This window comes from Poecile atricapillus, chromosome 22, assembly GCF_030490865.1.
Source record: "Poecile atricapillus isolate bPoeAtr1 chromosome 22, bPoeAtr1.hap1, whole genome shotgun sequence".
Lineage (NCBI taxonomy): Eukaryota > Metazoa > Chordata > Aves > Passeriformes > Paridae > Poecile > Poecile atricapillus.
In genome coordinates, this window is record NC_081270.1 from 7,407,763 (window position 1) to 7,431,391 (window position 23,629).

The 23,629-nt window shown below is 57.7% G+C and overlaps 2 protein-coding genes across 9 annotated transcripts in view; one reads left to right on the forward strand and one right to left on the reverse strand.

Moving 5' to 3' along the window:
- The window catches only part of ARHGEF10L (Rho guanine nucleotide exchange factor 10 like), a 34,447-nt gene extending 31,865 nt beyond the window's left edge, over window positions 1–2,582 (reverse strand). For 7 of the 8 annotated variants that reach the window (XM_058855156.1, XM_058855154.1, XM_058855152.1 and 4 more), the window contains exon 1: window positions 2,365–2,582. In XM_058855156.1, the coding sequence (XP_058711139.1) occupies window positions 2,365–2,575 (211 nt within the window). In that variant the 5' untranslated portion in view covers window positions 2,576–2,582. The remainder of the gene's footprint in view (window positions 1–2,364) is intronic. The other variant, XM_058855153.1, reaches the window with a different exon arrangement.
- Window positions 2,583–11,829: 9,247 nt separating this feature from the next.
- Window positions 11,830–22,275, forward strand: RCC2 (regulator of chromosome condensation 2). Its single transcript, XM_058855165.1, has 12 exons — window positions 11,830–12,118; window positions 13,183–13,276; window positions 14,306–14,449; window positions 15,329–15,460; window positions 16,337–16,425; window positions 17,070–17,184; window positions 18,218–18,384; window positions 19,252–19,432; window positions 20,533–20,638; window positions 20,726–20,798; window positions 21,399–21,476; window positions 22,065–22,275. The coding sequence occupies exons 1-12, from the start codon at window positions 11,831–11,833 to the stop codon at window positions 22,167–22,169; spliced, it is 1,572 nt and encodes a 523-aa protein (XP_058711148.1). The 5' UTR covers window position 11,830; the 3' UTR covers window positions 22,170–22,275.
- The last annotated feature ends 1,354 nt before the right edge of the window (window positions 22,276–23,629 follow it).

The following is a 23,629-nucleotide window of genomic DNA, read 5'->3' on the forward strand; positions in this document are numbered from 1 at the left end:
GGGCAGGGAGCCGGGAATGGCTGAGGGAGAATTTATCCCGGGAATTGCGGATCCCGCTGCCGGGGAAGGGCGGGAAGCGCCGGGATCCGGCCGGGATCGATCCAGGATCGATCCAGGATCGATGGAGCATCCGCCCGGAAAGCCGAGAGCGCCTGGAGGGCGCCGGGAAGGGCGGGAAGGTCGGAGCCTTGGGAACGCTCCCCAGGGATGATCCCGGGGAAATCTCCCGGGAAAAGTCGGGATCTTCCCTTTTCCCGGAGCGGGAACCTCTCCCGGCTCACTGGGAATTTTCCTGGGGATGCGGCGCCGGGAATCCAGGAGAAGAATCCACCCAAAGATCGAGCCACAAAAAGCGGGAGAAGAATCCCGAAAAACCCAGGAAAGCTCCGGAGCCGGGACACCGAGAATTCCCGGGCCTTGCAGCGCCGGCTCCCGAAAAAAAATTGGGAATCCTCGGGGAAAAAAAAAAACAAAACGGGATCGGGATCCTGCCCCTCCCCGCTCTGGATCCTTCTCCCGGCGGGAATCGCGGCCCATCCCAATTTTATCCCGGGAAAAGGTCACTCCCGTTTGGAGCGCTGACCTCAGCCCGGCCCGGATTTATCCCAGCGCCGGATTTATCCCAGCCCTCCAAAATAATCCTGGGATTGGGACTGATCCAAGGGGAAAAGGGAATCTTCCCGCAGTTTCCTGCGGAGTTGCGGGCGGGAACATCCCGGGAGCGAAAGGGATCCCGTGGGATAAGGGGAAAACGGGAAAATCCCTGGGAATGGGAATTCCCGGAGCTGCTGGGGAGGAAAAACGGGAAGCGGGGATCCATGGAAATACAGCGGGCAGGGAAAATGGGGAAGCGGGAAAATCCCTGGATGTGGGGATGAGAAGGATCCCTGGGAACGGCGATTCCCGGTGGGAACGGGAGCAGCCGGATCCAAGCCCGGCCCGGCTCTCCCGACCCCGGAGGAATTTTATCCCGGGGTATTTTTATCCCTGGCACCGGAGCAGCTCCAGGATCGGCCTGGATCCATCCCGGGATCATCCCAGGGATCCGGATCCAGCCCGGGATCATCCCAGGGATCCGGATCCAGCCCGGGATCATCCCGAGCCCTTCCCGTGGGTCCGAATCCATCCCAACCCGCCGGGATCGGATCAGGGATTGGAAACAGCGGCGGGAAATCCGGGATCCATCCCGGTGGGAAATTCGGGATCCATCCCAGCAGAAATCCGGGATCCATCCCAGCAGAAATCCGGGATCCATCCCAGCGGGAAATCCGGGATCCATCCCGGCGGGATTGGCCGGGAATTGCTGCTAATCCCGGGAATAAATACCTGGGAATAAATCAAACATCTTCCCCCAAAATCCCCTTTCCTTTGTCCCAAAATTCCCTTTCTCTTCCCAAAAATCCGCCCCAGGAGAGACTCCCACAAATCTGAGCTCCCCAAGATCCCGGATTTTATTCCTGGTTTTATTCCGGCACAAAACATCGGGAATTTTCCTCCTGGAGCCGAGTTCCTTGTGTTTTTCCCTGGAATGTTTGCAATCCCTAAATCCCAAATAATTCCTTGGAAAAGGAGGAGGAGGGGGGGGGGATAAAAAAGGAGGATAAGAGATTCCAGAGGTTCCATTCCTGCGGCAGCCAAAGCTTCCCAAAAATTCCCTAAAAGCGGGAAAAGCGCCGGGAATCTCCCGCCCCTCTGGAATTGAGGATTTCCCGCAGGGGGATTTGGGAATTCGGGAAAAGGGCGGGAATGGGGGGGAGTTTTCCCATGGGAATTTTTCTTCTAGTTCCCGGTTTTTTGGGAGTTTGAAATCCAAGCCTTAGGGGGAAAACTGGGAATTCTGGAGCGGGAATAACAGCGGGAATGGCCGGGGCGTGGGGAGGGCTCTGGATTTCGGGACTGGGGGATGGATCCGGGGATTTGGGGGCGGATTTTGGGGAAGAAGGAGCAGCAGGAAAAGCGGGAGCGGCCAGGAAAACCTGGGGAATCCCTGGATTTGGGGGTGGGAACGGGAATTTCCAGCTGGATCCAGGGATTTGGGGGCGGATTTTGGGGAAGAAGGAGCAGCAGGAAAAGCGGGAGCGGCGGTGCCAGCGGAGAGGAACGGGCGGGCTCTTCCCGCCGGGAAAACCTCTGGAAATGGGAATTAGGGGCGGGGAACCGGGATCTGGGGCTGGATCCAGGGATTTGGGGCTGGATTTTCGGGAAGCAGGGGCTGGAAAACCGGGAGCGGCTGGAGCGCGGGGCAGGGAAAAGCTCCGGATCCATGGATTTGGGGGCGGATCCGCGGCGGCGGGGGTGGGTCCCCGGCTGGATCCCGGGATTTTTTTCGGGAATCTGGGGCAGGAAAATCGGGAATGCGCTGACCTGGGCAGGCCGCGGCCGCCGCTCGGTGTCCGCATGGGCCGCGGGGCCGGGAATTCCCGATCCCGGCAGGAAGCTCGGGATCCCGGGAATCCTCCCGGGGCTCTCCCGGCGCCGGGGCTGATCCCGAAATTCCCAAATCCCGGCGGGAAGCGCCGGGCCCGGCCCGGAGCCGCTTCCAGCGGAGCGAGGGATGCCGGGATTTGGGAATCATCGGCCGCTCCTCCTCCCCTTCCTCCTCCTCCTCCTCCTCCTTTTCCTCCGTTTCCTTTTCCTCCTTTTCCTTTTCCTCCTTTTCCTTTTCCCCTTTTCCTTCTTTTCCTCCTTTTCCTTCTTTTCCCCCTTTTCCTTTTCCTCCTTTTCCTTCTTTTCCTTCTTTTCCCCCTTTTCCTTTTCCTCCTTTTCCCCCTTTTCCCCCTCCTCCTTTTTATTTCTCCTGCTCTTCCTCCCCCTCCTCTTCCCTCCATTCGCAATCCCAGGAATTCGCGATTTCTCCCGGAATTCCCGCAAAACGCGGATTTCTCCTGGAAATTCCCGGCGAAATTCCTTCTAAATAAATCTCCCCCCAAACCTCGGGATTTGAAGAGCCCCGAGCGGGGATTCCTGATTTTTTCCCCCCCCAAAAAAATCCCTTTAATTCGGCCCCAAAATTCCCATTCTTTTCCCTAAGTTCCCATTTCTTCGGCCCCAGAATTCCCTTTCATTGCGCCCTAAAATTCCATTTATTTGCCAAAAATAAAACTCCCTTCCTCTTCCCGCAGTTTTCCCTTTCTTTGGATCCCTCCCGTCCCAGTTTTTAGCAGGGAAAACCTTTCCCGGATTATTTCTGGGAAGCGGCAAAAGCGGCTGCTGGAATTAGAGGGAATTTTCCCGGGTTGTTTTGGGAATTAAAGTGAATTTTTATGGGAATTAAAGTGAATTTTTTTTTTTTTTCTGAGAATTAAAGTGATTTTTCTGGAGTTTTATCCTGGGAATTGCAGTGATTTTTCCCCAAACCTTTGCCGGTGGTTTTTTAGGGATCCAAGCCATTCCCGCACTTTTTTATTGGGATCCAAACCTTTCCCGGTGTTTTTTTTTTTGGGATCCAGTCTTTTCCTGGTGCTTTTTTTGGGGGATCCAGTCTTTTCCCGGTGGTTTTTTGGGATCCAGCCCTCTCCCGGTGTTTTTTTGGGGGGATCCAGTCCTTTCCCTGTGTTTTTATTTGGATCCAGTCCTTTCCCGGTGGTTTTTTTGGGATCCAGTCCTTTCCCTGTGTTTTTATTTGGATCCAGTCCTTTCCCGGTGTTTTTTGGGGGGGGTGATCCAACCCTTTCCCGATGTTTTTTTGGGGATCCAACCCTCTCCCGGTGTTTTTTTGGGGGGATCCAACCCTTTCCCGATGTTTTTTTGGGGATCCAACCCTCTCCCGGTGTTTTTTTGGGATAGGGAACCCTCTCCCGCTGTTTTTCTCGGGATCCAACCCTCTCCCGGCGTTTTTATTTGGATCCAACCCTCTCCCGGTGTTTTTCTTTGGATCCAACCCTCTCCCGGTGTTTTTATTTGGATCCAACCCTCTCCCGGTGGTTTTTTTGGGGGATCCAACCCTCTCCCGGTGTATTTTTGGGATCGGGAATCCGCTCACCCCTCACCTGCCGCTCCTGAGCTCCCCCCGCGCTCCCATTCCCGCCCCATTCCCGCTTTTCCAGCCTCCCCCGGCCCGGAGCAGCTCACCTGGGCTGGGAAAAGCGGGAGCGCTCCGGGAATTTCCCTCTGGAGCGGCCGGAGCAGGGCCGGGCTCGGGCGGGGCCGGGCGGGAGCGGGGCCGGGCTCCAGCCGAGCCTGAAATTCCAGGGGTTCATCCCAGGGGTGGAAATTCCAGGGGTTCATCCCAGGGGTTCATCCCAGGGGTTCGTTCATTCCAGGGGTTCATCCCAGGGGTGGAAATTCCAGGGGTTCATCCCAGGGATTGAAATTCCAGGGGTTCATTCCAGGGGTTCATCCCCGGGGTTCATTCCAGGGGTGGAATTCCAGGGGTTCCTTCCAGGTGCTCATTCCAGGGGTGGAAATTCCAGGGGCTCATCCCAGGGGTTCGTTCATTCCAGGGGCTGGAATTCCAGGGGTTCATCCCAGAGGTTCATCCTAAGGGTTCATCCAGGGGTTCATCCCAGGGGTGGAAATTCCAGGGGTTCATCCCAGGGTTGGAATTCCAGGGGTTCATCCCAGGGGTTCATCCCAAGGGTTCATCCAGGGGTTCATCCCAGGGGTTGAAATTCCAGGGATTCACTCCAGGGGTTGAAATTCCAGGGGTTCATCCCAGGGGTTCATCCCAAGGGTTCATCCAGGGGTTCATCCCAGGGGTGGAAATTCCAGGGGTTCATCCCAGGGTTGGAATTCCAGGGGTTCATCCTAGGGGTTAAAATTCCAGGGGTTGGAATTCCAGGGATTCATCCAAGGGTTCATCCCAAGGGTTTATCCAGGGATTCATTCCAGGGGCTGGAATTCCAGGGGTTCCTTCCGGGTGCTCATACCAGGGGCTAATTCCAGGGTTTCATCCCAGGGGTTCATCCCAGGGGTTTAAATTCCAGGGATTCACTCCAGGGGTTTAAATTCCAGGGATTCACTCCAGGGGTTGGAATTCCAGGGATTCACTCCAGGGGTTGGAATTCCAGGGATTCACTCCAGGGGTTGGAATTCCAGGGGTTCATCCCAGGGGTTCATCCCAAGGGTTCATCCAGGGGTTCATTCCAGGGGCTGGAATTCCAGGGGTTCATTCCAGGGGTTCATTCCAGAGGTTTATTCCAGGGGTTCAGCCGAGCACGCCGCCATCCAGGGATCCAGCGGGAATCCATCCCACCCGGGATCCGGGAATGGATAAATCCTTGGATTCCTGGATGCGGGACCCCCCCGGGGAGGGGCAGAACCAGGAAATGATCCCAAAAAAATGCCCGGGAGCGATTTTCCCAAGGGTTTTCCAAAGGGGAGGGGTTTGAGGGCTCCTGGCTTGGGAAGAAATTCCAGGGAAGTTCAGCAAGGTGCGTTGGATCACCCTGGGAAAATCGGGAATGGAGAGCCTGGGATGGGGTCAGGCCACAGGGATCGGATCCAGGGAATGTTGGGAACGGGATCCTGCTGGGAATGGGATCCCACTGGGAATGGGATCCCACCGGGAACAGATCCCAGGGCTGGGATCCCTCAATTCCCAGGGATCTCGGGTGGGATCCCGCAATTCCCGGGGATCTTGGGTGGGATCCCGCAATTCCCGGGGATCTCGGGTGGGATCCCGCAATTCCCAGGGATTTTGGGCGGGATCCCACAATTCCCGGTGATCTCAGGTGGGATCCCGCAATTCCCGGGGATCTCGGGTTCCCATCCCTGCCCAGCGCTCCGGCTCCCCTGAAGCCGCTCTATGCAAATCCATGCAAATCCATGCAAATGTATGCAAATGAGGCTCGGAGCCGCCCGGACCGGTCTGGGAGGGCCCGGGCGGGGCCGGGAATGGGAAGAATCCGGGAGGGGCCGGGCAGGGCCGAGCTCAGCCCCGGTCCGGCAGAATTCCAGGCGGAAATCCCGGTGGAATTCCCGGCAGAATTCCCGGTAGAATTCCCGGCAGAATTCCCAGTAGAATTCCCGATGGAATTCCCGCTCTGAGCGCTCCCGGGCCCTTCCAGCAAGCCAGGCCGGGATGGAAGTTCTTGTACTGGGAAATGAGCAGTTTGTGACAGATATTTATATTTATATTTATATTTATATTTATATTTATATTTATATTTATATTTATATTTATATTTATATTTATATTTATATTTATATTTATATTTATATTTATATTTATACATACATTTTACATTTATTATTTATATTTATTATTTATACTTATAATTTGTATTTATTTCTATTTCTATATCCATATCTATATCTATGGTTACATTTATTTATATTGATGTATTGATATATTGATATATTGATGATTATATTTATCTTTATATTTATATTTATATGTCTATGCTTTTATTTGTATAAATATATATATTTATATTTATATTTTTATTTATATGGATATTTATATTTATACTTTTATATTTATATTTATATTTCTACCTCTGATCCCAGATCCTGATCCCCCGATCCTGATCCCAAATCCAGGATCCCTGATCCCGCTTTTCTGACCCCAAATCCCACAAAGTCCCCGGCGGAGCTCGGGAGTTCTGCAGATCCAGAATCCCAGCTCAGCGCCTGCTCCTTCCAGAGCAATTCCCAGCGAATTCCCAGCAAATTCCCAGCAAATTCCCAGCGAATTCCCGGTGAATTCCCGGCGGATTCCCGGCCAACACTGCCCTGCCTTGGATCCGCCCCATCCCAAAGAAACCCCCGGGAAAATCCCGTGTTTGTGTCACCCGGAGCTTCCGCAATTCCTGGAAAATCTCTGGAGCTGCGGCCGGGCTGGAAAAGGAGCCTGGGAAGGGCCTGGTGTGGATCCCATCCCTGAATCCCAAAGATCCCACCCCTGAATCCCACATTTCCCACCCCTGAATCCCACATTTCCCCCCCCTGAATCCCACATTTCCCATCCCTGAATCCCACAGATCCAAATCCCACATTTCCCATCCCCGCATCCCGCGGCTTCTCCCGATCCCGGCCCCCATTCCCAGGCCGCTCCCTCTTCCCGGGATTCCCGGGGCCATCCCAAATCCCGAATCCCGATCCCGATGGATGCGGGGTTATCCCGGGTCAGCCGCTCCCGCTCCCTCGGGAATGGCAGCGAATCCCGTTTTTCCATCGCCAGGAAAAACCGGATTTTCCTCCCGGCCTGTCCCGGCCTGTCCCGCGCATTCCCGGCTCCCTATAAATCCCGGCCGCGCCTTTTGGGGGGAAAATCCCGCTTTTAGGGATCCCGGCCCATTCCCGGGAAATCCTGGAATAACCCCCGAGCCAGCCCCGATCCCTGGGAAGCGCTGCTGGGATCTCCCGGGATAATTCCGTGAGTAAGGAATTCATTCGGGGGGATCCATTCCAAGGGGGTTGTTTTTGGGGATTTGGGGGAGGGAATTTGGGGAATTTGGGGATTTCCATGGGAATTCCATGGGCTCGGGGCCCGCGATCCCGAAATTGCATCATCCCTTGGGATTGCAACATTCCTTGGAAAAGCATCGGCGGCTGCGGCGCCAGCCCAGGGAAACGCTCCAAACTGATCCCAAAAATTCCAAACTTATCCCCAAAAATTCTAAAATTACCCCCGAAAAATTCCAAACCCACCCGAAAAATTCCAAACTGACCCCAAAAATTCCAAACTGACCCCCAAAATTCCAAATTAATCCCAAATTTCCCTGAACTATCCCCAAATTTATCGCCACAAATTCCCCTCCTCTCCAGCAAGGGAATTTTCTCCTGGTTAAAAAAAAAAACAAACAAAACCTGGGATAAAGGGAGTGAGCAAAACCAAAAAAAGAATCGGGAATAAAGGGAATATTTCCATTTATTTTTTGGGAAAAATCCACTTTTTAGTGCGTTCGTGCAGGAAAAACCTCTGGAATAAAGGCAATAAATGGATTTTTCAGGGAATATTTGCAAGATTCGTTTGGGATCTGGGCCTTTATTTTTTGGGAATGAAGCCTTTGGAATTCGGGTGTTCATTCCCTGCCATAAAATCCCCACGGCCGCTTTTCCTTGGGAAAAAAAAATCCCCATTTCCCCCCTTGCCAGGGTTTTCCCTCTCCTAAACCCCCAAAACTCAAAATTGCAGGATTCCCGTTCCCGAGAAACCCCCAAATTCCTGCATTCCCCTTCCCAAGAAATAAATCCCCAAAGCCCAGATTCTCCTTCCCAAGAAACCCCCGATTCCTCTTCCCAAGAAATTCCCAAATCCCTGAATTCTTCTTCCCAAAAAAAACCCCGAATCCCGGATCCCCCTTCCCAAGAAATAAATCCCGGATTCCCCTTCCCGAGAAACCCCCAAATCCCGGATTCCTCTTCCCAAAAAAACCCCAAATCCCCAAATCCCGTATCCCCCATCCCAAGAAACCCCCAAATCCCTGAATTACCCTTCCCAAGAAATAAATCCCCGATTCCCTTCCCAAAAAAACCCCAAATCCCCAAATCCCGGATCCCCCTTCCAAAGAAATTCCCGGATCCCCCTTCCCCAAGAAATTCCCAGATTCCTCTTCCCAAGAAACAAATCCCGGATTCCCCTTCCCAAAAAAACCCCAAAATCCCCGATTCCCCTTCCCAAGAAATTCCCAAATCCTGGATTCCTCTTCCCAAAAAACCCCAAAATCCCCAAACCTCAAAATTCCAGGATTCCCGTTCCTGAGAAATCCCCAAATTTCTGGATACCCCTTCCCAAGAAATCCCCAAATCCCGGATTCCTCTTCCCCAAAAACCCCAAAATCCCCAAATCCCGGATTCCCCTTCCCAAGAAATTCCCGGATTCCTCTTCCCAAGAAATAAATCCCCAAATCCGGGATCCCCCTTCCCAAGAAACAAACCCCGGATTCCCCTTCCCAAAAAAACCCCAAAATCCCCGATTCCCCTTCCCAAGAAATCCCCAAATCCCGGATCCCCCTTCCCAAGAAACAAACCCCGGATTCTTCTTCCCAAGAAACCCCAAAATCCCGGATTCTTCTTCCCAAAAAAAACCCAAAATCCCCAAATCCCGGATCCCGCGGCTCCGGCGCTGCGGGCTCGGAGGGAATTCCCGGGATCCGAGGGAATTCCCGGAGTCTTCCAGCCCTATGGATGGAGCTCGCGCTGCTCGCGGCCGCTCCGCGCGGATCCGCTCTGTATTGTCCCGCATTCCCGGCTCCAGGGATCGGGTGCGTGGGATTCCAGGGAAAACCGGAGGGAAAAAAAAATTAAAAAAAAAAACGGGAAAAAAATATAAAAAAAACCGGGAGGGAGAAAGGAAAAAAAAAAACCCCAAAAACCCCAAAAAATCGCGGAGGAGGAGGAGGGGGGAAAGGGAGAGAAAAACCCCAAATTCCGGTTTTTTTTTTTGTTGTTGTTCTTTTTTTTTTTTTTTTCCCTTTTTCCTTTTCCTGCAGCCGGAGCCGCCCCCGGAGGCCGCGCGGCGCTGGCTGCGTGCGGCCGCTCTCTCCCTAAAAACAGGTTTGGGATTTTGGGATCCGCGATATGGGGGGGGGAATTTTGGGGAGAGGGGCGGAGGGAGGAGGGGGAACGGGGAAAAAATTTGGGGGGGGAAAAAAAGGAAAATAAGGGGAAAAAAAATAATAAATTAGCGAGGCGGATCCACGTGGTGCGAGGGGGGCAGACAGAGATCCCATTGTTCCAGGGAAATCTGGGAATGCCGGGGGGGGAGGGATGGGCACGGGGGAGACCCCGGGGGGGTCGCTCAGGGGTCGCCCCCACCCCAAAATGCGGCGGGAGCGGCGCCGATTTGGGGTTTGGGCTTTGGGGTGGGGATGGGGGACCCCAAAACCCCCCGGGGTTCCCCCTTTGTCTCGGGCCCTTGGCCTGCTCAGGTCCTCTTTGGGAACCCCCCCAGCACCCCAAAAACACCGGGACCCCCCCCCGGGGCACCCCCAGAGGCCAAATCTCCCCGAGACCCCCCCTTTGCACCCCCCGGGACCCCCTCAGCACCCCAAAAACACCGGGACCCCCCCCGGGGCACCCCCAGAGGCCAAATCTCCCCGAGACCCCCCTTTTGCACCCCCCGAGACCCCCTCAGCACCCCCCGCCGAACCCCCTTTTCCAATCCCTCTTTTCCAGACCCCCTTTTCCAATCCCCCTTTTCCAATCCCCCTTTTCCAATCCCCCTTTTCCAGACCCACTTTTCCAGACCCCCTTTTCCAATCCCCCTTTTCCAATCCCCCTTTTCCAGTCCCCCTTTTCCAGACCCCTTTCCCAGACCCCCTTTTCCAATCCCCCTTTTCCAATCCCCCTTTTCCAATCCCCCTTTTCCAATCCCCCTTTTCCAGACCCCCTTTTCCAATCCCCCTTTTCCAGTCCCCCTTTTCCAATCCCCCTTTTCCAGTCCCCCTTTTCCAGTCCCCCTTTTCCAATCCCCCTTTTCCAATCCCCCTTTTCCAATCCCCCTTTTCCAGACCCCTTTTCCAGACCCCCTTTTCCAATCCCCCTTTTCCAGAGCCCCTTTTCCACTCCCCCTTTTCCAATCCCCCTTTTCCAGTCCCCCTTTTTCCAATCCCCCTTTTCCAGTCCCCCTTTTTCCAATCCCCCTTTTCCAGAGCCCCTTCCCAGCCCCCTCCTCTCCCCCCCAGCCCAGGGGTCCCCTCCCCCCGTGTCCCCCAAATCCCCCCATGTCCCCCCCCCGTGTCCCCCTCACCGGGGGTCCCCTCTGTCCCCATCCCGGTCCCCTCTGTCCCCATCTCCCCCTGTCCCTCCCCCATCCCCTCCATGTCCCACTCGCGGGGGTCTCCCCTTCCTCCCTCCCTCCCATCCCATCCCCCCTCGTGTCCCTCCCCGTGTCCCCAAATGTCCCCCAAATCCCCAATGTCCCCTCACCCCGTGTCCCCCCCGTGTCCCCAATGTCCCCCCCGTGTCCCCAATGTCCCCCCCGTGTCCCCAAATGTCCCCCTCGGGTCCCCCTCGTGTCCCCTCACCCCGTGTCCCCCCCGTGTCCCCAATGTCCCCCCCGTGTCCCCTCACCCCGTGTCCCCTCTCATCCCCTCTGCCCCTCTCCCACAGCGGGTCCCTCCCTGTCCCCATTTCCCTCCCTGTGCCCCCCACGAGTGTCCCGGTGTCCCCCCTGTCCCTCCTGTCCCTCCTGTTCCTGCTGTCCCCCCACTGTCCCCCTGTCCCTCCTGTCCCTGGGTATCTGTCCCTGGCTATTCCTGTCTGTCCCTCCTGTCCCCCCACTGTCCCCCTGTCCCTCCTGTCACTGCTGTCCCTCCTGTCCCTCCTGTCCCCCCACTGTCCCTCCTGTCCCTCCTGTCCCTCGTGTCACCCCTCTCCCTCCTGTCCCCCCTGTCCTTCCTGTCCCTCCTGTCCCTGGGTATCTGTCCCTGGCTATTCCTGTCTATTCCTCCTGTCCCCCCACTGTCCCTCCTGTCCCTCCTGTCCCTCGTGTCACCCCTCTCTCTCCCTCCTGTTCCTCCTGTCCCTGGGTGTCTGTCCCTGGCTATTCCTGTCTGTCCCTCCTGTCACTGCTGTCCCTCCTGTCACTGCTGTCCCTCCTGTTCCCCCACTCTCCCTCCTGTCCCCACTGTCCCCCTGTCCCCCCACTGTCCCTGGGTCTCTCCCCTGCTGTCCCCGTCGTCCCTCCCCGCTGCCCCCGCTGTCCCCACTGTCCCCCTGTCCCCCCACTGTCCCTGGGTATCTCCCCTGCTGTCCCCGCCGTCCCTCCCCGCTGTCCCGCTGTCCCGTTGTCCCCGCTGTCCCGTTGTCCCCGCTGTCCCGTTGTCCCCGCTGTCCCGTTGTCCCCGCTGTCCCCGCTGTCCCCGCTGTCCCGCTGTCCCCGCCGTCCCTCCCCGCTGTCCCGCTGTCCCGGTGTCCCCGTCGCTGACCGTGTCCCGCAGCCATGCCCCGCAGGAAGGCGGCGGGGCCGCCCTGGGACGCGGCGGGCGCGGGCGCTGCGGGCGGCGGGCGGCGGCGGCCCCGGCCGGGCGGCGGCGGCAGCAGCGGCGGCAGCAGCGAGGAGGAGGCGCCCCGGGAGCGGCGGCCGCGGGCCGGGAGCCCCGGGAGCCGCAGGCCCGGCAGGCCCGGAGCGGCGGCGGCGGCGGCGGCGGCGGCGGCGGGGCCGGGAGGCGGCGGAGCCCGAGGGCAGAGCGCGGTGATCTGCGAGCCCGAGCACAGCAAGGAGCGCATCGTGAGAGCGGGGAGGGCACCCCGGGAACCGCCTGAGTGTGCCAAGAGTGTGCCATGAGTGTGCCACGAGTGATCCCTGAGTGTGCCACGAGCGATCCCTGAGCGTGCCCCGAGTCTGCCCCGTTATACATCATGCCCTGAGTGTGCTCCGAGTGTGCCCCGAGTGTGCCCCATTGCATGCCCCCAAAGTGCCCCGAGTGTGCCCCATCACCCGCCATGCCCTGAGTGTCCTTGGGTGTCCCCTGAGTGTCCCCAGGTGTCCCCATGTCCTGGGGTGTCCCCTGAGTGTCCCTATGTCCCTGGGTGTCCTCTCTGTCCCCAAGTGCCCCAGAGTGTCCCCTCTGTCCCCTGAGTGTCCGCTGGCTGTCCCTGTGTCCCCTGAGTGTCCCTTGGTTGTCCCTCGGTGTCCCCATGTCCTGGGGTGTCCCTGAGTGTCCCCAAGTGTCCCTGGCAGTCCCTGAGTGTCCTCTGAGTGTCCCCTGGCTGTCCCTGTGTGTCTGAGTGTCCGTGGGTGTCCCCTGAGTGTCCCTTGGGTGTCCCCATGTCCTGGGGTGTCCCTGAGTGTCCCCTGGCTGGCCCTGGCTGGCCCCGCATCCCTGAGTGTCCCCTCTGTCCCCTGAGTGTCCCCAAGTGTCCCCAAGTGTCCCCTGAGTGTCCCTGAGCATCCCCGAGTGTCCCTGGCTGTCCCTGAGTGTCCCCGAGTGTCCCCAAATGTCCCTGGGTGTCCCTGAGTGTCCCCTGAGTGTCCCTTGGGTGTCCCTCGGTGTCCCCATGTCCTGGGGTGTCCCTGAGTGTCCCCGGCACTCCCTGAGTGTCCCCTGAGTGTCCTCTGGCTGTCCCTGAGTGTCCCCAGGTGTCCCTGGCAGTCCCTGAGTGTCCTCTCGTTGTCCCTGTGCATCTGAGTGTCCGTGAGTGTCCCCTGAGTGTCCCCTGAGTGTCCCCTCTGTCCCCAAGTGTCCCCAAGTGTCCCCGAGTGTCCCCTGAGTGTCCCCAAGTGTCCTCTCTGTCCCCTGAGTGTCCCCTGAGTGTTCCCAAGTGTCCCTGAGTGTCCCCTGGGTCCCACAGAAGCTCGAGGGCTCCAAGAGCCGGGGGCAGCTCCTGATCTTCGGTGCCACCAACTGGGACCTGATCGGCCGCAAGGAGGTGCCCAAGCAGCAGGGTAGGCGTTAATTGGGGTTAATTGGTCATTAATGAACCCCCGGGGCAGCCACGGGGCTCCTCAATGGATGGGTGTTCATTAATTAGTAATTAATGAGCGCCTCGGGGCAGGGGAGGGGCTGGTTAATGGCTGGGATTAATTGATATTAATTAGCAATCAATGAATGCATTGGGGCAGGGTAAAGGTTCGTTAATGGCTGGGATTAATTGATATTAATTAGCAATCAATGAATGCATTGGGGCATGGTAAAGGTTCGTTAATGGCTGGGATTAGTTGATATTAATTAGTAATCAATGAATGCATTGGGGCAGGGTAAGGGCTCATTAATGGCCGATTAATTATCTGTTATTAATTAATGAATGGTTTAGGGCACGGTAGGGCCTCGTTAACAGATGATCAATTAATTTGTATTAATTAGTAATCAGTGAATGTAGTGGGGCAAGGGCTCCTTAATTGCTGGGATTAATTAGTATTTGAGGTCAATTAGATAATTTTCCTGGATTTTCCTGGACGATTTTTCTCGACGATTTTCTGGGATTTCCCGGTTTTCCTGGACAATTTTCCCGGGTTTCCTGGGGCTGTTTTCCCGGATTTCCTGGACGATTTTCCCAGGGCTGTTTTCCTGGATTTCCCGGGGCTGTTTTCCCGGGATTTCTGGGACTGTTTTCCTGGATTTCCTGGACAATTTTCTCAGGTTTCCCAGGGCTGTTTTCCCGGGATTTCTGGGACTGTTTTCCTAGATTTCCTGGACAATTTTCTCAGGTTTCCCAGGGCTGTTGTCCCAGTCTTCCTGGATGATTTTCCCGGATTTTCCCAGACTGTTTTCCCGGGTTTCCTGGGGCTGTTTTCCCGAATTTCCTGGACAATTTTTCCGGACGATTTTCCCAGGTTTCCCGGGTCTGTTTTCCCGGATTTCCTGGGGCTGTTTTCCCAGATTTCCTGGACAATTTTCCCAGGTTTCCCGGGGCTGTTTTCCCGGGTTTCCCGTGGCCGTTTCCCGCTGTGACGGCCGCATTCCCGCTTTTCCAGCGGCGTACCGGAACCTGGGTCAGAACCTGTGGGGGCCGCACCGCTACGGCAGCCTGGGCGCGCTGCGGGTGCGCTCGGTGGTGTCGGGGCCCTGCGCCGCGCACAGCCTGCTCATCACCGCCGAGGGCCGCCTCTGGAGCTGGGGTGAGCCGGGAACGCCGGATGGAGCGCGGAGACCACCCTGGGAATGAGGGATGGAGCGCGGAAACCTGGCTGGGAATGTGGGATGGAGCGCGGAAACCTGTCTGGGAATGAGGGAATACGGGAATGTGGGATCCCAGAATCCTCCCTGGGAATGCGGGATGGAGTGTGGAGACTTCCTGGGAACGCGGGAATGCGGGAATGTGGGATCCCAGAAACTGCCCTGGGAATGCGGGATGGAGCACGGAATCCTCCCTGGGAACGCAGGAATACGGGAATGTGGGATCCCAGAGATCTGCCCTGGGAATGCGGGATGGAGCATGGAGACCTCCCGGGGAATGAGGGAATATGGGAATGTGGGATCCCAGAAACTGCCCTGGGAATGCGGGATGGAGCGCGGAAACCTGGCTGGGAATGAGGGAATACAGGAATGTGGGATCCCAGAGATCTGTCCTGGGAATGAGGAATGGAGTGTGGAGACCTCCCTGGGAATGCGGGAATACGGGAATGTGGGATCCCAGAGACCTCCCTGGGAATGCGGGAATAGGGGAACGCGGGATTCTAGAAAGCTCCCCAGGAACGTGGGATTGATCCCATAAATTCCCCTGGGAATCTGGGATTCCGGAAACCTCCCTGTGAATGTGGGATTCCCGAGGGAGCTGGGAAGGGGCTGGAGAATTCCCAAGGGAGCTGGGAAGGGCTCATCCTGGAGGGAAAAGGGATTGGGGTCCCCATCCCTCTGGGATTCCCTGGCAGGAGAAGTCGGGATTTATTCCCAGGGATGAGCGGGAACGCCCTCGGGGGAAATTCGGGAGTAGGGGAGGAGCAGCTGGGGGCGGGGCTGGGAGGTTTTCCCACGGGAATGTGGGATTTTCCCCGCAGGCCGGAACGAGAAGGGGCAGCTGGGCCACGGCGACACCAAACGCGTGGAGGCGCCGCGGCCGATCGAGGCCCTGGGCAGCGAGGCCATCGTGGCGGCCGCCTGCGGCCGGAATCACACCCTGGCACTGACCGGTAGGGACCGGGAATGGACTGGGAATGGTCTGGGAATGGCCCCGGCCTGGGAATGGTGTGGGAATGGTCTGGGAACGGCCTGGGAATGGCCTGGGAATGGTCTGGGAATGGCCTGGGAGTGGTCTGGGAATGGTCTGGGAATGGCCTGGGAATGGTCTGGGAATGGCCCCGGGTTGGGAATGGTTTGGGAATGGTCTGGGAATGGCCTGGGAATGGCCCCAGCCTGGGAATGGTCTGGGAATGGCCTGGGAATGGTCTGGGAATGGTCTGGGAATGGCCCCGGGTTGGGAATGGTTTGGGAATGGTCTGGGAATGGCCTGGGAATGGTCTGGGAATGGACTGGGAATGGTCTGGGAATGGTCTCGGAATGGTCCAGGAATGGTCTAGGAATGGCCCCGGCCTGGGAATGGTCTGGGAATGGTCTGGGAACGGCCCGGGAATGGTCTGGGAATGGCCTGGGAATGGCCTGGGAATGGCCCCAGCCTGGGAATGGTCTGGGAATGGTCTGGGAATGGCCTGGGAATGGTCTGGGAATGGCCCCGGCCTGGGAATGGTGTGGGAATGGCCTGGGAATGGTCCAGGAATGGCCTGGGAATGGTCTGGGAATGGTCCAGGAATGGCCTGGGAATGGTCTGGGAATGGCCTGGGAACCATCCAGGAATGGCCTGGGAATGGCCCCATCCTGGGAAATGCCCCATCCCAAGAACTGCCCCAATCCTGGGAAAACTTCACTGAATCCCAGCAAACAGCGCCAAATCCCGGGAAAACCACCCCAAATCCTGCCCCTTTCTCCCCAAACCCACCCCTTTCTCCCCTGGATTCTGGGAGAGCATTCCCAAGATCCCGCTTTTCCCCCCGATCCCGCTGTTCCCGCAGAGAGCGGCTCCGTCTTCGCCTTCGGGGAGAACAAGCTGGGCCAGCTGGGGCTGGGGAACCAGACGGACGCCGTGCCCAGCCCCACCCAGGTACCCAGGATCCCAAATTCCCGGCATTCCCGGACAAATCCACCCGGGAAATATTCCCGGGAAAACCCCCTCGGGATCTCAGCCGGGACCCGCTCCCGGCTGCGGCAGGGAAAGGAAAAACCGGGATTTGGAAGTTGAGTTGTTGGGGATTTTCCGATGGAAATTCAGCTTTTTTTCCCCTGGTTCCCAAATTTTTTTGGATTCTGGTTTTCCGGCTTTTCCTGCAGATCGGGGGTTTCCCATGGAAATTCCCCTTTTTTTTTCCATTCTCCTCTGTTTCTGGATCCTGTTTTTTCTGCTTTTCCTGCAGATCAGGGATTTCCCATGGAAATTTCCCTTTTTTCCTTTCTCCTGTGTTCCTCCAATCCTGTTTTTCCTGCTTTTCCCGTGTCTTTCTTTTTACCCACTCTTCCCATCTTCTTGATCCCATTTTTCCTGCAGATCAGGGATTTCCCATGGAAACTCCCCATTTTTCCCTTTTTCCTGCCTTTCCTGATCCGGTTTTCCCAGCTTCTCCTGCGCTTCCAATCCCCGTTTTTCCCTTTTCCCCCGGGTTTTTTTTCTGATCCCGCTTTTTCCCGCGTTCCCCATCCCGTTTCCCCTCCTTCCCAGTTTTCCTGATCCCGATTCCCGGTTTTTCCCAGATCCTGTACAACGGGCAGCCGATCTGCAAGCTGGGCTGCGGTGCCGAGTTCAGCATGGTGATGGACTGCAAGGGGAACCTGTACTCCTTCGGGTGTCCGGAGTACGGACAGCTGGGTACGGAAAGCCGGGATAATCCCATGGGATAACCCCATGGATGAACTCCTGTGGGTGTCTGGAATATGGACAGCTGGGTACGGAAAGCCGGGATAATCCCATGGGATAACCCCATGGATGAACTCCTGTGGGTGTCCGGAGTACGGACAGCTGGGTACGGAAAGCCGGGATAATCCCGTGGGATAACCCCATGGATGAACTCTGTGTACTCCTGTGGGTGTTCTGAGTACGGACAGCTGGGTACGGGATTTGGGATCATCCCGTGGGTTTGGGATCATCCCATGGGATTGGGGAAGTTGGGAATCATCCTGTGGGATTGGGACTGGTTCAGGATGATCCCACGGGATCGGGGCACTTCAGGATGATTCCATGGGATTGGGGCAGTTCAGGATGATTCCACGGGATCAGGGCACTTCAGGATGATCCCACAAAACTGGGGCAATTCAGGATGATCCCGTGGGATCAGGGCAGTTCAGGATAATCCCGCGGGATCGAGGCAGTTCAGGACGATCCCATGGGATCAGGGCAGTTCAGGATGATCCCATGGGATCGGGGCAGTTCAGGATGATCCCGTGGGATTGGGGCAGTTCAGGATGATCCCATGGGATCGGGGCAGTTCAGCACGATCCCGCAGGATCAGGGCAGTTCAGGATGATCCCGCAGGATCAGGGCAGTTCAGGATGATCCCATGGGATCGGGGCAGTTCAGCACGATCCCGCAGGATCAGGGCAGTTCAGGATGATCCCGCAGGATCAGGGCAGTTCAGAATGATCCCATGGGATCGGGTCAGTTCAGGATGATCCCATGGGATCAGGGCAGTTCAGGATGATCCCACGGGATCAGGGCACTTCAGGATGATCCCATGGGATCGGGTCAGTTGGGGACGATCCCATGGGGTCGGGGCTGCTCAGGACGATCCCATGGGATCGGGTCAGTTGGGGATGATCCCATGGGATCGGGGCAGTTCAGGACGATCCCATGGGATCGGGGGCGGTCCGGAATGCGGTGTCTCCGCCTTGTCCCGGCGCTGCAGGGCACAATTCCGACGGGAAGTTCATCGCGCGGGCGCAGCGCATCGAGTACGACTGCGAGCTGCTGCCGCGGCGCCTGGCGCTCTTCGTGGAGCGCACCAAGGACGGGCAGGTGCTGCCTGTGCCCAACGTGGTGGTCCGGGACGTGGCCTGCGGAGCCAACCACACCGTACGGATTGGGAATGGGATTGGGAATGGGAATATGGGAATGGGAATGTGGGAATGGGGGCGGGACGTGGCCTGCGGAGCCAACCACACCGTACGGACACCGGGATTGGGATCGGGAATATGGGAATGGGGGCGGGACGTGGCCTGCGGAGCCAACCACACCGTACGGACACCAGGATTGGGATTGGGAATGGGAATGAGAATATGGGAATGGGAATGTGGGAATGGGGGCGGGACGTGGCCTGCAGAGCCAACCACACCGTACGGACACCGGGATCGGGAATGTGGGAATGGGAATGTCGGAATGGGGGCGGGACGTGGCCTGCAGAGCCAACCACACCGTACGGATACCGGGATTGGGATCAGGATCGGGAATATGGGAATGGGAATGGGGGCGGGACGTGGCCTGCAGAGCCAACCACACCGTATGGACACCGGGAAACTGGGAATGGCATCGGGAATGTGGGAATGGAAATGTGGGAATGGAAATGGGGGCGGGATGTGGCCTGCGGGGCCAACCACACCGTACAGATTGGGATTGGGATTGGGAATATGGGAATGTGGGAATGGGGGTGGGACATGGCCTGCAGAGCCAACCACACCGTACGGACACCGGGATCGGGAATGGGAATGGGAATATGGGAATGGAAACGGGAACGGGAATGGGAAAGGGAATGGGAATGGGAAGGGGAATGGGAACGGGAATGGGAATGGGGGCGGGGCATGGCCTGCAGAGCCAACCACACCATACAGACAGGGGCAAAGCAGGAAGGGGAATGGGAACGGGATCAGGAATGGGATCAGGAATGGGGGCAGTCTTTCCCTGGGGTTTTTGGGATCCCTGATGGCCGCTCCCTGTCCCTCCCAGCTGGTGCTGGATTCCCAGAAACGCGTCTTCTCCTGGGGCTTCGGGGGCTACGGGCGCCTGGGCCACGCCGAGCAGAAGGACGAGATGGTTCCGCGGCTGGTGAAGCTCTTCGACTTCCCGGGACGCGGCGCTTCCCAGATCTACGCGGGATACACCTGCTCCTTCGCCGTCAGCGAGACAGGTGGGGAGCGCCGGGAACGCCGGGAATGCCGGGAATGCCGGGGGTACGGCAGCGGGACAGGTGGGAATTCGGGATCTGGGATTTGGGGATTCTGGGAGCATTCGTGCCCTGACAGGTGGGAATTTGGGATCTGGGATTTGGAGATTCTGGGAGCATTCGTGTTCTGTCAGATGGGAATGCTGGGATTTGGGAATTCTGGGGGGATTCGTGTCCTGACAGGTGGGAATTCGGGATCTGGGATTTGGGGATTCTGGGGGGATTCGTGCCCTGACAGGTGGGAATTCGGGATCTGGGATTTGGGGATTCTGGGGGGATTCGTGCCCTGACAGGTGGGAATTCGGGATCTGGGATTTGGGGATTCTGGGGGGATCTGTGCCATGACAGATGGGAATTTGGGATCTGGGATTTGGGGATTCTGGGATCATTCGTGCCATGAAAGGTGGGAATTTGGGATCTGGGATTTGGGGATTCTGGGATCATTCGTGCCCTGACAGATGGGAATTCGGGATCTGGGATTTGGGAATTCTGGGGGGATCTGTGCCATGACAGATGGGAATTCAGGATCTGAGATTTGGGGATTCTGGGAGCATTCATGCCCTGACTGGTGAGATTTTGGGATCTGGGATTTGGGAATTCTGGGGGGATTTGGGTCCTGACAAATGGGAGTGCCAGGATTTGGGAATTCTGGGGGGATCCATGCCATGACAGGTGGGATTCCCACAGTTTGGAAATTCCAGGATCTATGCCCTGACGGGCGGGATTCCCAGGATTTGGGAATTCCGGGGGGATCCATAACCTGACAGGTGGGATTCCCACGGTTTGGGAACTCCAGGATCTGTGCCCTGACGGGTGGGATTCCCAGGATTTGGGAATTCCGGGGGGATCCATAACCTGACAGGTGGGATTCCCACAGTTTGGGAACTCCAGGATCTATGCCCTGACGGGCGGGATTCCCAGGATTTGGGAATGCCGGGGGGATCCATAACCTGACAGGTGGGATTCCCACAGTTTGGGAACTCCAGGATCTATGCCCTGATGGGCGGGATTCCCAGGATTTGGGAATGCCGGGGGGATCCGTGCCCTGACGGGTTCCCTTGCAGGTGGATTGTTCTTCTGGGGCGCCACCAACACTTCCCGGGAATCCACCATGTATCCCAAAGCCGTGCAGGATCTCTGCGGCTGGAAGATCCGCAGCCTGGCCTGCGGGTGAGCGCGGCTCCGGGGGAATTCCCAAATCCCCTGGCCGGGATCGGGGGCGGGCGGGCGGGCGCTCAGGGCTCACCTCCCCCGCAGGAAGAGCTCCGTCATCGTGGCGGCCGACGAGAGCACCATCAGCTGGGGACCCTCACCCACCTTCGGGGAGCTGGTACCGACCCCAGACACCCCTGGGAGCCCCAAACACCCCTGGGAACCCCAAACACCCCTGGGAACCCCAAAGGGACACCCCAGACACCCCTGGGAGCCCCAAACACCCCTGGGAACCTCAAATCCCCCTGGGAACCCCAAAGGGACACCCCAAACACCCCTGGGAACCCCAAACACCCCTGGGAACCCCAAACACCCCTGGGAACCTCAAACACCCCTGGGAACCCCAAAGGGACACCCCAAACACCCCTGGGAACCCCAAACACCCCTGGGAACCCCAAAGGGACACCCCAAACACCCCTGGGAGCCTCAAATCCCCCTGGGAACCCCAAAGGGACACCCCCAATGCCCCTGGGAGCCCCAAATCTCTATGGGAACCCCAAACTGGAGCCCCAAATCCCCCTAGGAACCCCAAACCTCCCTGGGAACCCCAAACACCCCTGGGAACCCCAAAGGGACACCCCAAATCCCCCTGGGAGCCCCAAACACCCCTGGGAACCCCAAAAGGACACCCCAAACACCCCTGGGAACTCTGAAAGGACACCCCAGCTCCCCCAAGGCCCGGCCCCTGTGGCCCCACTGAGCGCCCCTGTTCCCACAGGGCTACGGGGACCACAAACCCAAATCGTCCACGGCGGCGCAGGAGGTGAAAACCCTGGATGGGATCTACACCGAGCAGGTGGGGGGCTCGGGCTGGGGAGGGGTCCTGGACCCCCTGGAATGATCCGGGGGGGGCTGGGGAGGGGTCCCGGACCCCCTGGAATGATCCAGGGGGGCTGGGGAGGGGTCCCAGACCCCCTGGAATGATCCAGGGGGGTTGGGGAGGGGGTCCTGGACCTCCTGGAATGATCCAGGGGGGCTGGGGAGGGGTCCTGGACCCCCTGGAATGATCCTGGGGCCATTCCCAGTTCCGTGGGCTGTTCCCATTCCCAGTTCCGTGGGCTGTTCCCTTTCCCATTCCCAGTTCCGTGGGCTATTCCCATTCCCAGCTGCCCATTCCCATTCCAGGTGGCCATTCCCATTCTCAGCTGGCCCATTCCCAGTTCCATGGGCTATTCCCTTTCCCATTCCAGTTCCAGGTGGCCATGGGCTATTCCCTTTCCTATTCCCATTCCCGTTCCCGTTCCAGGTGGCCATGGGCTATTCCCGGCTGCCCATTTCCATTCCCTTTCCCATTCCCTTTCCCATTCCCATTCCCATTCCTATTCCTGTTCCAGGTGGCCATGGGCTATTCCCTTTCCCATTCCCATTCCCGTTCCCGTTCCAGGTGGCCATGGGCTATTCCCACTCTCTGGTGATCGCCCGGGACGAGTCGGAGGCGGAGCAGGAGAAGCTGCGGAAGCTCCCGGAGTACAACCCCCGCACCCTCTGAGGGGCCCCGCTCCCGCTCCCGCTCCCGATCCCGATCCCAATCCCAATCCCGATCCCAATCCTGCTTCTCCATCCCGCCCGCCCTTCCCCGTTCCCGCACTGCCAGCCCCCCGTGGGGGGTTCATTCCCACCCCCATTCCCGGCTTTTGGAATTCCCAGCCGCAGCCGGACCTTCCCGCCCCGGCTTCTCTGGCCTCTGGCCTCCAATTATTTTTATTTTATTTGTGTTTTTCCGGAGCTTTTTTTTTACTGTTTCCCGTTTTTCCGGCCCCGAATCCCCACGGCTGCCGGCTCGGGATCACTTTGGGGATCTGATCCCGGCTTGGGATCCCTTTAGGGATTGGGGATCCACAAAGAGCAGCTGCCAACGCCTGGTTTTCCCCCCGACATTCCCATTTTTCCCCCCAACATTCCCATTTTTTTGCTGGTTTTCCCTACTTTGGGTGCTACAGTTTTCGGGATTTGCCCCCCTCCCACCCTCCAGCATCCGCGGGGATCCCGGATCCCATCCCAGCGGCATTCCTGGATCCCATCCCAGCAGCATTCCCAGATCCCAGATCCCAGCAGAATTCCCAGATCCCATCCCGTCAGCATTCCCAGATCCCATCCCCGCAGAATTCCCGGATCCCATCCCCACAGCATTCCCAGATCCCATCCCAGCAGCATTCCCAGATCCCATCCCAGCAGCATTCCCAGATCCCAGCAGCATTCCCGGATCCCGGATCCCAGCAGCATTCCCGGATCCCAGCAGCATTCCCGGATCCCGGATCCCAGCAGCATTCCCGGATCCCGGATCCCAGCAGCATTCCCGGATCCCATCCCCGCAGCATTCCCGGATCCCAGCAGCATTCCCGGATCCCGGATCCCAGCAGCATTCCCGGGCTCCCCTCCCCGCCCTCGCCCACCCCGGGGACATCTCAGGGATCACCAGGGGAGTCCCAAAGGAATTCCTTTTCCCGGGAATTTGGGATTTTTCTTTTTCCCCTTTCTGGCGGATGGTTTGGCCCGGGATCAGCCGGAATTCCCGCATTCCCTCCTTCCCCATTCCCGATTCCCTCCGTGCCAGGTCACTGTGCTGGAATCTCGAGGTGCCTTCAGGAGCAGAGCCCGGCTCTGCCCCGCGCCATTCCCGCTCCCTTCGGGCCGTTTTTAGGGATTCTCCTGGATTTTTCCATGGATTTTTTGCTCCTCCCCATCTCCCCCGGGGCGGCGCTCGGGGAGTTTGCAGTAAAACAAACAAAAAGAAAAAAGGGCTTTGGTCAATTTGGTTTGGGTTTTTTTTTTGGGATCGGGGTTGTTTTCCAGAGGGGTTGGAGAGGGGAGGTCCCGGCTGGAAAATCCCAAAATCACGTTTTTTGAGCAATATTTAGGATTTCGGGGTGGGGAATCACCAAAACCCAAAAAAAGCCTCGGGGGGAGGGGGCGTTCCCACATTCCCGAGGAATTCCCGGCTCGGGAAGG

Coding starts and splice junctions, on each gene's coding strand:
- RCC2 (XM_058855165.1), top strand. CDS start 11,831: ATGCCCCGCAGGAAGGCGGCGGGGCCGCCCTGGGACGCGGCGGGCGCG. Junction 18,385..19,251: donor CCTGCGGAGCCAACCACACC/GTACGGATTGGG, acceptor TGTCCCTCCCAG/CTGGTGCTGGATTCCCAGAA. Junction 20,639..20,725: donor ATCCGCAGCCTGGCCTGCGG/GTGAGCGCGGCT, acceptor CCTCCCCCGCAG/GAAGAGCTCCGTCATCGTGG.